This window comes from Haliotis asinina, chromosome 15 (assembly GCF_037392515.1).
Source record: "Haliotis asinina isolate JCU_RB_2024 chromosome 15, JCU_Hal_asi_v2, whole genome shotgun sequence".
NCBI classification, from domain to species: domain Eukaryota; kingdom Metazoa; phylum Mollusca; class Gastropoda; order Lepetellida; family Haliotidae; genus Haliotis; species Haliotis asinina.
Genome location: NC_090294.1, coordinates 50,381,363 through 50,393,577, shown reverse-complemented (window position 1 = coordinate 50,393,577; position 12,215 = coordinate 50,381,363). Strand labels below are relative to the sequence as shown.

The 12,215-nt window shown below is 37.9% G+C and overlaps 1 protein-coding gene across 1 annotated transcript; it reads right to left on the bottom strand.

Moving 5' to 3' along the window:
• Positions 1–247: 247 nt before the first annotated feature.
• LOC137266289 (PRADC1-like protein) lies at positions 248–10,461 on the bottom strand. Its single transcript, XM_067801775.1, has 5 exons — positions 10,357–10,461; positions 9,131–9,267; positions 6,819–6,922; positions 4,506–4,673; positions 248–3,863 (listed from the first exon to the last, which is right to left on the bottom strand). The coding sequence occupies exons 1-5, from the start codon at positions 10,424–10,426 to the stop codon at positions 3,743–3,745; spliced, it is 600 nt and encodes a 199-aa protein (XP_067657876.1). The 5' UTR covers positions 10,427–10,461; the 3' UTR covers positions 248–3,742.
• Between the last annotated feature and the right edge of the window lie 1,754 nt (positions 10,462–12,215).

The following is a 12,215-nucleotide window of genomic DNA, read 5'->3' as shown; positions in this document are numbered from 1 at the left end:
ATGTGGTCTTCTCAAATTATTGTATGGCAGCTGAGAACATATTTTGGTAGGTTGTTTTGAGTGAATTTGGTGTGCTGCAAAAATGTTTAAGTAAAAGTTCATTTAATATCTCAAATGTGTTTTTTCAAAACACTATTTGTGTTAGGTTCAAACATGTGAATACATTGCATTGTTTTAAAGATAGTACTGGAGTTACATCCCCTTACCATTAGAACATTCCATTCTTCCCAGAAAACATGAGATGAAGGAGATGTAAAATATTTTATTCATAAATTAATAACAAAATATTGCATTTTTTCGTTAAAAATTGGATTCTCAAGGCACAATTCTCCAGACATTGCCCAAATCCACTTCCCCAACATGATAGTTAAACCATCCCAAAGACACCCAATATTACACATAAAATATATGTGAAATAAGCACAACCACAACATCACTTCATCATGGTTGACTCGTTCTCCACTAGGTTGGGGATAACAGCTAAAACAAAGCTTCCATGCTCCATGATCTGATGCCAATTTCAAGTGACCTGTGGTACACTGGTTCATCATTTGAAATTAATGGTGACATTGTTAGAACTGTCATGTGACAAACGTTACTGCAGGAAGTACCTTTAAATTAGAAAAGGTAAATCAGAGTGAGTTTAATTCCTCATTTTTAGCAATATTCCAGCAATTTCAAGGCAGGGCACAGAAATGGTCTGAACGCTATACCCATGAGGTGAATCCAAATCAGGCCTTTAGCATGACAAGTGGACACTTTCCCACTAGGCTACCCCTACGCCCCTGATAAATCAGAAAATACCTTAAGTTCTAAAACATTTGACATTGAAGGTCAGTCTTAGTAAACTGAGTCTCAGTATTATTGGTTACACTACTCTGCCAAGTCTAACAAATCCTAGTAAAAGGTTGCATCAGCTAACCCTCTGAGTGATGCTAGATGGCTGAACAGATTTCACCAATCAGACAACAGCTACTGCTCAAGTTTTGACGAGACTTAGCAACAAAATTTCCTGGTCACCAACACTGACCTCTCAATAGAGGAAAATCTGCATAAAACACAAATATTTGACCTGCAGTATTTACACTTATGGCTTTCTGATGACGTGGTTACCATTAGCTGATATTTCTGCAAGCTGACATCCTGAAAATTTGACAAAAACATTATTTTCTGCGACTATTTACTCAATTTTGTGGCATGCTCCATGTGAATCGCAAGGAAGTGGCTGTTTGGAAAGTAGCGTTTGGAATTGAAACTTTCTTGAGCTAAAAGTTCAGAAGGTATGCATGGAAGTCAACTTGCGCGATTTAGTAAGCTGTGTTCTGATTGTTAGTTACAAAGGTTAGCAGACGCAACCTTATGCTAGAGTGTATTAGACTCAGTATAAGAAGTGTTACAAATATTGAGCCTACATTTACTAGTGGGAAGTTCTATTTATATGCTATTAATGTAACAACAGTCCATGGCAACTGTCATTGTTAATTCTTGACAACCTACAATATCTCTAGATAATATCAACATTAAGGATCAGATCACAACACACACCCACAGACAGGTTTCATGTCTCACAAAAACACATGGATTTGGACCCTCACCATGGGTCACAAACAGCAATCATTTCTCATTCTTCACAAGTCATTAAATGTTCAGAATATGTGCCAAGGTGTTAGTAAAGAAGTTTTGTGGATGGCAATTGTCTGACCAGGTTTGGGTGCCCAGAGAGACATAGAACTAAACAGAAACCTATGTACAAGATATGAGCATTGTCAGTGGTACAATATTCAAAATATCTGTACTATAGCGTACATTTGAGAAGATCATGTGGGGCTTCCAACACAGTTCAACATGGCAGTCTAAGGTGGCCTTCATGCAACAACAACAGGTTGCAGCCGTAGAGATCAGAGGGACAACATTACTGGTGTGTGCACTTAAATATTCACAATGTGCAGACTACATAATTGACCCAGTCTTTAATTCTTCTTGTGGTCAAAACTGACAGTAGTTTAGTACGTCTAGTCTAGCATTCAAATAGCCACAAGAACATTTCAAAGTAAACCACAAATGGACAGTTAAGATGTAGGTAAGCTTCTCCATAAGACTCTCCATTCAACCACACACAAACAGAACGGGGTGGAGGGTGGGAGAGGAGAGAGAGATAGAAGAATCCAGGAAAGGCTGACCATGTCAATGTCAACTACATTAGCCAGTGAGAGAAGAGTCCAGGACAGGCTGACCTTGCCACTGTCAACTACATTAGCCAGTGAGAGAAGTCCAGGACAGGCTGACCTTGCCACTGTCAACTACATTAGCCAGTGAGAGAAGTCCAGGACAGGCTGACCTTGCCACTGTCAACTACATTAGCCAGTGAGAGAAGTCCAGGACAGGCTGACCTTGCCACTGTCAACTACATTAGCCAGTGAGAGAAGAGTCCAGGACAGGCTGACCTTGCCACTGTCAACTACATTAGCCAGTGAGAGAAGTCCAGAAAAGGCTGACCTTGCCACTGTCAACTACATTAGCCAGTGAGAGAAGAGTCCAGGACAGGCTGACCTTGCCACTGTCAACTACATTAGCCAGTGAGAGAGGTTGCTGAACAGTCAGCCTGAGAAGGTGGGACCCATTTTTTATCCTCCTTACAATCAATGTAATACCACTTTCCTACAGCCAAGTTTTACAAGAATGTTGGAAGTGGCCCACCAGTGTAGGTTGGCTAATGCAATACCAGGTGGTATGTCTTAAACTGCCAATAGTAAAATATTTTTAGTCCTGGAAGATTTTTTTTAGTCCTGGAAGATTTCTTTGACTGGTGATTTCTATTTCTACTTTTTCCCTCCTGCCTGTAGGTTTTCTGACGACACATTTCCATAAACAAGCAACAAAGCTGGTGTGGCCTAATAAAAAAATCACAAAGAATGACATATATTGGCTACATATGTAACAACTGATAAATTATGGATTCCTGTCTATGACAGAAAAATAGAATTGTCCTGAACACTCAGAGGATTTCTGAAAATGAGACTGATGAAAACCCCAAAACCAGATTACATAAAGGATTTAATCCACCATTTCCCAGTTAGAACTGTAATACTTAACAGTGGGACATGTTGATTCTTGCATCAGTGCAGTCCATCCATTCATTTGACATAGCGATTGCAGTACCACAAAAGTTAACTTATGATTAGTATTTGGGTTGCTGTCTTCTTAGAAACAAGACTATTACAGCTTCACTGTTGAAATTTTCATGATAAATGATAAGAAATAAAAAGAATTGCACTAACTATATCAAAGACCATAATAACCAAATTTACAACACAACCTTCAGACTACACTGATGAACATTTCACACTGCTGCTGATAGAAATCATGATGTTAACATCATTTCAGATGAATCGTAACTTTGGGTTCAATTAACAGTTGCAGCTATTTTCAGCCCAATTACTGACACCATAGGCTCTGAACTGACAGGGAATAATGGCTAACATATTCCTTTGATATTAGTGGAAACTATAAACCATGTACGACCTTAATAGCTGCTACAGTAGACAAGTGATAATATCAACCTGTTGTTTTCTCTTCAGCTCCTGAACTGCGTACAGACACTCACGTTTGTTGGACACTGGAAGCACTATCCAGAAAGACAATAGATGCTCTTCACATGACGAGGTTTACTTTAGCCCCACTACCATTACAGTGAGGTGGGCGTGGTGCTGTGTGAAGTGGGCGTGGCACTGTATCAAAACTGTTACCACAGAGTCCATGGTGGCTGGTTGACACGTCCCAAGGGTATACCAGTCACATTGATTGGAATATTTATGAGAGCACTATCCATGTTTAACTGTTGCAGTGTGTGGCGTATCATAGCACTGAAACAGAAGTTACAGAGGATACATATAATAAACTTGGCATGAAAATACAAAATAGACAACAAATGTGATTAACAATTTGACATGGAATACCTCTATTAAGCATGGGTTGTAAACCATACACATAAACTGTGGGAGTGAAATGATTTATTAAATGATAAATTTGTCATTCAGTACACGAAGTTCAGTCAGTTTGTGTTATGTGAAAGGTGACCTGAGGTCCAGTCCAGTGTTAGTGTTGCTCACTATTCAAGCTCCTAAATGTTGTGAATTCAGGATCGCTCTGGGTAGTGATCATAGACCCTTGAACCAAGTATGCTGTCTGGGTTCCTGAGATTCAGCTGCTAATATATTTGACTCCAGATGTTTTAGCATAAGGGTTTAAAATGTCATATTTTAAACTGGACAAGCTAGCTGTGAGGTAGCAGTTTAACCGACAGATATTTTCTGAATGTACAAGAACCTCTGGGAGGTCCTAGCAGGAAACAGTCCTGAGTGACCTTCTAGCAGGAGACGGTCCTGAGTGACCTTCAAGCAGGACAAGAGCCTAGTGTCTGAGAAGACAACCTGTGTAAGATTCTAGCAGGACCAGAGCCCAGCGTCCGGTAGGACATGTGTGAGATTCTGGCAGGACAAGCTTACCCGTCTTTCCCCATGAGGAACATGGCTGGAATGTTCACCTTCCTGCTGGTGTTGTCATCAATCATGTCAACAAACTTCTCATCATTCTCCTCATCACTGTCGCTGATTATAGCACCAATAGCATTTGCCTTTTCTGCATTGTAAGTTTTAGTTAAAAACGAGCATCCCCTGTAAATAACATGTGAACTTAATAAAAATAAGCCCCTAAAAACTGTACCGACAAATTGAAGATCAGCTTGTGCTACTACCTGTTGACATCAATACCTATCTCTGCCATATACTAGTAACTGGAATATTGCTGAGTGCAATGCAACAACAACAAACAAAGACAATGGCTAGCTTCTAAACCCGATAACATACAGTACTAAGCAATGCCATGAGTTTAAAACATCATACATGCACAACGATTACAACTGGTTGCCTAAATATCACGGTGTCATGAGACTGTCAACTTCAGTGAAAAAGCAGTTATCTTGAAGTACCACAGTCAAACACAAGACAGCCAAAAAAAGTGACAATTATTGATAAAGAAAAGGTCTCACTGATGAAAATGTTAAGCTGAAATAAATTCTTAAAATACCTAAACAGACTTATGCCAAAAACAGCTGTTGATAATGTTTTTCTTAGTAATCTATGCAGGAATGTTGTACCACATCTGTGTATTTCAGATATTTATAATAAATTTTTGCTCTAAGTTATTCCTCAGATATCAATTAATACTCATTCAATATTTAGTAAATGACTGTAGATCCCCATGAACTACATCAATGACTATAGATCCCCATGATCTACATCAATAGCCAGCTCAGATGCATGTGGGGAAAACATTCAGTTACAGTATGTAGTATTCACTAGGGCATGATACATTACTAAATCAAAGTGTGTTAGTTGAACCCATCAACAAACTCATTCATCCTTCACCATGTATTTCATACACATGCAATCTTATAGCAATATAGCAGTACAATATGGCGAGCTAAGGTGACTTCCATAATGTACGGCTGCTGAATCTACTTTTTCCAGAGTTCGACAGTACGTGAATCATTTCATGTACACCCATGAAGATCCAGATTCGAATATTGGTGATTAACGGGATAGTTGGGTGAGGCTTGCTGACTTGGATGGCACGTCATCAGTTCCCATTTGCGCAGATCGATGCTCAGGTTGTTGATCACTGGATTGTCTGTGCCAGACTCAATTATTTACAGACCACCACCTATAGCATGAATATTGCTGAGTGTGGCGTAAAACTAAATTCACTCACTCATTCATACTTGTGTACTAGGAATGTCATGGTAGGAGAGAAACAATGTGTACAAAGTATTTGGTTTTATATACGTCAACATCTGGTTCAGTTTCACAACCCGCCAACTGTTGAGTTTTATGATGACTACCATAAAAGGTGAGAATTTATGGATGTCAATTTCTTTATTATTACGAGCATGATAAAGAACCTGACATTGATAAAGTCTCTCCTTCTAAGTGTATCCCTTCTAAATACTGTTTTGGATGATCATTTAATCAATATTCTAGCAGCTTGTGTTTCTAAAAGAAACAAAATAAGAAGACTGTTTTAACAACTAACTACATGAAGATAAGACAGTGGTTGACAGAATACACAACAAACCTCACGCTAATGGCATGTTGCACACTATTCAGACACAACAGGTTGTGACTTGTCCAAGTCGTGGCCTAGATAATATCTATTTGAAACAGTAACATCAGCTAATAAAACTCCACAAGACAATTTACCAATAATAATGCTTAGCACCTTCTTTGGGCTGTTGGCTCCAAAGGCGTTTGATCTTGTTGATAACCAGGAGGTACTTATCTACTTCATATTTCCCACTGTAAGTCACTTCATTGCAAACCACTGGCATCTCCTACAAGGCCGATGGACTGTCAGCCTTTGTTGCTTTGACAAGCCTCAAAACATTTCCCAAAGCTCAGTGTGGCCAGACCAATTATATTTCTTGTTTTATGGATCCACCTGTCGTATTTTTTCAAGATTAAGAAAATAGACAAAAAAACATTTTCCTTGCTCAAAAAATAAGATTTCATTATTTTTGTTGGCCAAAAAAGTAAATATGCAAGAGAATGTGTTTAAATGTCTTATTGGTCCACATATACTTTGCCAAATGTAAAATAATTTTGGTACTTAAAAGAATAATTACTTTGACTGATCATTTTTCTTTTTTTATTCCTCCTGCCTTTCTGAGGACAAAACTCCATAAAACAAGAAATAAACTTTGCCTGGCCTAAAAAGAAATTTCACCAAAAATGAACTATATCTGATCACTTTATTTATCTTACCCACGTAATACAAAGGCAACAGATCCCCTCATGCTGCTGGTAAACGTACCACACCCATCTAAAGGGTCAGCGAATCTAAGCTCCACTTTGTTAAGAGTGTGTTCCTGCAATCAAAACAGAAACTAAGAAAAAATACAGATGTATAAATATGATATAGCACACCTTCCTTATGTGTTACTTCAGATAACTACATTTAAAAAATATCTCACCAGTGTGTAACTTGAGTCACTGTTCTGAACACTGAATCTTTGTACAACTGTGGTCTTGTCAAAGGTACGTAAACGGTTGTAAGGTTTGAAACAATATGACTGATACTGGAATAGGTATAAATGATCAGTATTCAGGCTTGCATACATTCTGGGATAACTTCTGTCCATTGACATATCCAGGTATACATTCCAATAAGACACCACTTTACCCTGGATATATCTACGGGTCGAGACGATGATTTTATTACCTCCCTTCCCTGCATTCTCATAGTAGCCAATCAGCCAAGCTGCCATTACAACTGATCTTGTATAACCAAGACATTTTGAGTTAAAAAGTTTATAAAATATTTGATAGAAATATAAGGAACAATTGAAGTTAAGTTAGGAAGGGTCAATGTACTGGGAAAATGCATTGACCAAGTAATCAAATTTTATGGATTCACTTTTCTCGAGGAAATGGCAATTTCTCTGAAGTAACATAAATTAGGACTTTATAATTCTACATGATTAGGCGGATGGACATTCGGATACTAATGGTCAGTGTGTCAATAAAAGGGACACGCAGAGGATCGGAAATAATTTGTTTAAGTATCTACTGGCGCCTACCAGTCTGAAATATTATTTGATATTTTGTCAGATATGTCAATGTTTGGTTGATGGATGGCTAAAAGTTGATTAACGAAGATATTTAATACTGGAAGAATTTGATGGTACCGATAAAGTCTTGGAAAGGGACTAATGAAAGTAACTAATTATTAAGATTGGGTATGAGTCATTTTTGTATGACGTAGGACATTATTTCGGGGGGAGGAGCCTAAATTGTCACGACTTCTATTTTGTTAGTTGTCCGGTGAGTGGTGCGCGATTCTGGGCCCCACCGTTGACTTGAGAGGTTCTCTCCGTATATTGAGAGAATGGTTCAGATGAACTTATAGTATCAGAAGTTGTGCAAGAGACCTACAAGTTCTTCCAGGACATTGTAACTAATGTTGTGTTTAGACCAGAGTCTAGGAAATATTTGAGGACCTTTGTTTGTGAAAAACTATACACAAAAATAAAAGGACTTGAACGCCAAACTGGACTTATCCTTGAGTATACCGTCTGACTACATCATCCCCAGACAAAGAGTGGAGGAAATACAGATTGCCTAGGGAGAAGGGTATAACACCCCGACACCCTCAGGTAACACTTGCCAGTGTCAACAAAGATAGCGGTCATAGCAGCAAAAGTTTGTTCATAGTGTGACTCAGATTTGGGGGAAAATCACACAGATAAATTGATACGTCCAAAACTTCAAAAAAATATATGCAAGAACTCCTTCTACCTCTTTCAGAGAACCTCTGCATAGTTTGCATTCCCAAGTTTAATTGGTTAGTTAATTTATAAAGCGATTGTGATTGGTTTACTCAGTTTCCCAGCATAGAGAGCTGACAGCCAACGTAGACAACAGCCAAGGGAGGTAACAAATTTATCAGACTGAGCCGTAGATGCATCCAGGGTATAGTGGAGATTCATCGGAACGTATGCCCTGGAGATATCGAGGATAGCGTCTAGTAAGCTCAGGTAGTAAGTTCATATAAAAATTGTAAATTCAACTGAAAATGAAACTAAGAGCAATGGTCGGACTTGCAAGCTCCAAAGCTTCTAGCACAAGCATGACACTCTACTGGACTTAAGCTTAATGACATAGCCTCAATATATCAAATTGTACACATTAATTTATGATGAAGACTACAATCTGTAAGCCTGAACTTGAATTTTGGCATCAGTTTCAATAGATCTGCATGACACAGAATGCTGCCAAAGTACTTGATTAGACTTGGATTGTTAGCTTAACACGTAGACTGACACATTAATCTGTAATGGAACTGAATCTGCTTATGATATTGTCAACTCATTTCACAGATTGCAATAACAATTCCACATATGTCGGCTAAACACGTTCAACATCAGAAATTCCAACTTGATGGCAAAAATCTGTAATGTTAGCATCAACCAAAAGTTAAATTTCATCTTCATTCTTTGTCGGTAAATATTGTAGGATCATAGAGTATGTACATCAGTGTTCAAACAAAACTTCATCATTTTTGTGATCTTACTTACAAAAACTCCTCCAAAGTCTCGAGCCGGACGCAGTTTGTAAGTGTAGCTTAACTGCTCTGGTTCGATGATTTCAAAAAACATGGCATCGTTGAGTACAACATTGACATTGGGTGATGTTGCAAGTTGTAACTCTAGTGCTGTAAACAAACACAAAGAGAAACATCAAGTTTGTAATCAGACAACAGTTTACAGTTTGCGTGCAGTCGAAAAGATCAGGAGATACATAGACAGGTCAATCAGTACTGTTCTCATAAACTGTTTGGATACTTTTTGTACTGGATTTAAATTTTCAGTCGGGTAAATGAAAAACAGCCTCAACAATATCACTAGATAGGTGCGAAATCCTTTAATTCCTCACTCATACTTATGAAGCATGTAACTGAGAGCAACATGCCGTGTACATCAACCACAGTTCTATTTATGAACCAAACATACAAACAATAATAGTAACAACAAAAATACTTCGCAATTAAAGAGATAACTGTCATGACATAGACAAGATTAAAGATTAAAGAAATGTACATCTGCACATTGCAAAGAAGCTTTGCAGATGGTAGTATAGAGTTGTGCCCCTTATTCGTCACAGGCTATGGTCATCTCTGTATTTCATGAATACCCTCATATACTTAAAGTTTTTCATGAAACTGATAAGAACATATCTTTTTCTTCACTCTGTTTTTTTTGCCCAAAACACACTGACAAGCTGTCATATGTATTATTACTAACATCTAACTCTCAAAATGCAGTTTGAGATGGTAATTCGTCTCAAATATTGGTTCAGTCAATTAATTAAATTGACATAATTGAAACCGTCGAATACATGCTTGATACTTTAAATAGAAAACGGAAGAGAAAATAACTAGTGTGGGCCTATTAACAAATAATTTCCCTGACAGATGCATACATATGAACACTGAAATACATGTAACAAATAAGCAAAACAAAAGAACATAAATTCATTTACACATCTTTTCCGGTTTTCCAATTTGTGTGGAAGTTTCTTACACAAGCACATCTGTGTAGCTAATTTACAAAAATGCTCTGGTATTATGTCAAAGTCTTAAACATTCAATGAGACGTGGAGGTGAGAAAGATCTCAACATACTCATCACTGACATCAAGCTACGATATATTCTGTTCACCATGACTCGCTCATGCAACACGGAAGCAATCGGTCATACAAGTGGATAAAATACACACGAAAGAGTGACATGTTTCAAACTTACCGCAAAGTGATATTAAAGTCAAGAAAATCAGCAACAGAAGAAAAATATGCCTTAAGAACACCCTCTCCATGCTGTCATATTTGCTGACGACAACTTCCGCCTGGAAGAGTTACCTCCCCTGTTTCCAGGGCACCTGTTCCAAGCGTATATTTTCCCTCCAATCCTTAAAGGATCCGGAGATCGAACCGGGGTATGTAATAAACACAGTAACTCAAATTTAAAGCTTTACGTTAACTTTCACTTACAGCAATCACTTGCGATAAATATTAGAACACATATACACAAAAACAAACAAAAATCCACAAAAAGGCCAATAAAATAACAAACAACCCCCCTCCCCCGAAAAAGAAAAAAAAAAAGAAAAAAATCTGAAAATAAAAATAAAATAACAACAACAAATCAACCAACCAATAAGCAAACAGCAACAACAAACAAACACGAAAAAAATCAGAACAGCGACAACGACAAGAAAAGAAAAGAAACTTACAAACTTACAAAGGAGAAACGCACAACATATTGAAAAAAAGAAAATGAGACCACCAAACACACAGTGATACACACCTGAATTTTTAAGATTAACGAAAATATGGCTGCAAGGTGGTATACACCTTGGTATTTTTCTAGAGCATTCGTCAATAGCAAGGGAATAAGTTCTGGCACCAGTAACATACTAGTATGCTCAACCTACGCACTCATTAAAGCTATCGCGACACTACATAAAGGGTATTGTGACACTAAATTGAAACTGCTGTGACACAACATTAAATCAAAGCTATCGCGACTGAAAACACACGATTTTAGCTAGTGAAGTTGATATATGTTTCATATGTTTTCGGGATGCAATTTTACCATAATAGCTTATGTCAACGTTTGAAAATATTTATAATTATGTGAAAGAACAGTAAAGATCCAAGTTACTTCATACAACAATACACATATATACAACGGGACTGACTGACTGAAAGAGTGGGGTGCCATCTCACATATATATATATATTGTGAAGCATTTCAAGTCGGGAGTCATCTCCAAATTTTTATATTTAGAAAAAGTCTTTTATCCTCGCATTGACGCTAAGGCCTGTGTGGTGCACAAGACACTGACGTTGAATGTAACGGTGTGTGACCTCGTGTTCATTCCTTAAACTATCACGTCCCTGCAGATGTGACATTGGTGTGGGTGTTGACACGAAGATGTGTACACTGTTGTCTGATAAGTACCAATATTTTTATCGAATATGGGTTGTGTAATCCTCTTCCAGGGGACGTATCAAAACACCGAGTAATTCCCAATGTTGCTGGTGTCACTATAAAACTTTAAGGTTTAGTTCGTGGGGTAATATCGGAGTGTGGATCAGAAAATGTCTGGAAGAGTATCACTGTCTCATTGCCCAATACTCCAGAGAGCATCGAGTACTCATGCGACATGCGTGGAAGAGGGACATTTTATTTTCACCCGTTTTCAATGGTCATTTTATAAACTTTCAAGACAAAACTGGGTGCAGGGGTGAACTGTGTTAATCTTTCAATGATAAGTTTGATAAACACCTTTTCATGTTAAAGATACAATTTCTCCAAAAAGCTGACAGAGTTGGTCTGATGTGTGGATAATGATCAGAGTTTCATTGAGTATTTTATGTTTGTTAGTATTCAAGTTAGACTGCAGTTCATCAGTCCACTTTTGTGGCAAACGGACTGAACATTGTAGTCGCCTCCTACGACAAGCATGAGTTACTGAAAATCAATAGCAGCCCTGATCTTCACGGGTCCAATGTCAAGGTCAGTATCTACAACTGTGTTGGAGTGCAGATGCTAACTGAAACTGACCTCTGGTATGATGTACGACTTTAACAACAACCATG

Bases quoted from the DNA above. Each gene is read 5' to 3' on its own strand.
- LOC137266289 (XM_067801775.1), bottom strand. From the start codon at position 10,426: ATGGAGAGGGTGTTCTTAAGGCATATTTTTCTTCTGTTGCTGATTTTC. The intron at 6,923-9,130 runs GTAAGTAAGATC...TTTTGATTGCAG, and splicing joins GAGACTTTGGAGGAGTTTTT to GAACACACTCTTAACAAAGT. The intron at 4,674-6,818 runs GTAAGATAAATA...TGTTATTTACAG, and splicing joins GTTGCCTTTGTATTACGTGG to GGGATGCTCGTTTTTAACTA.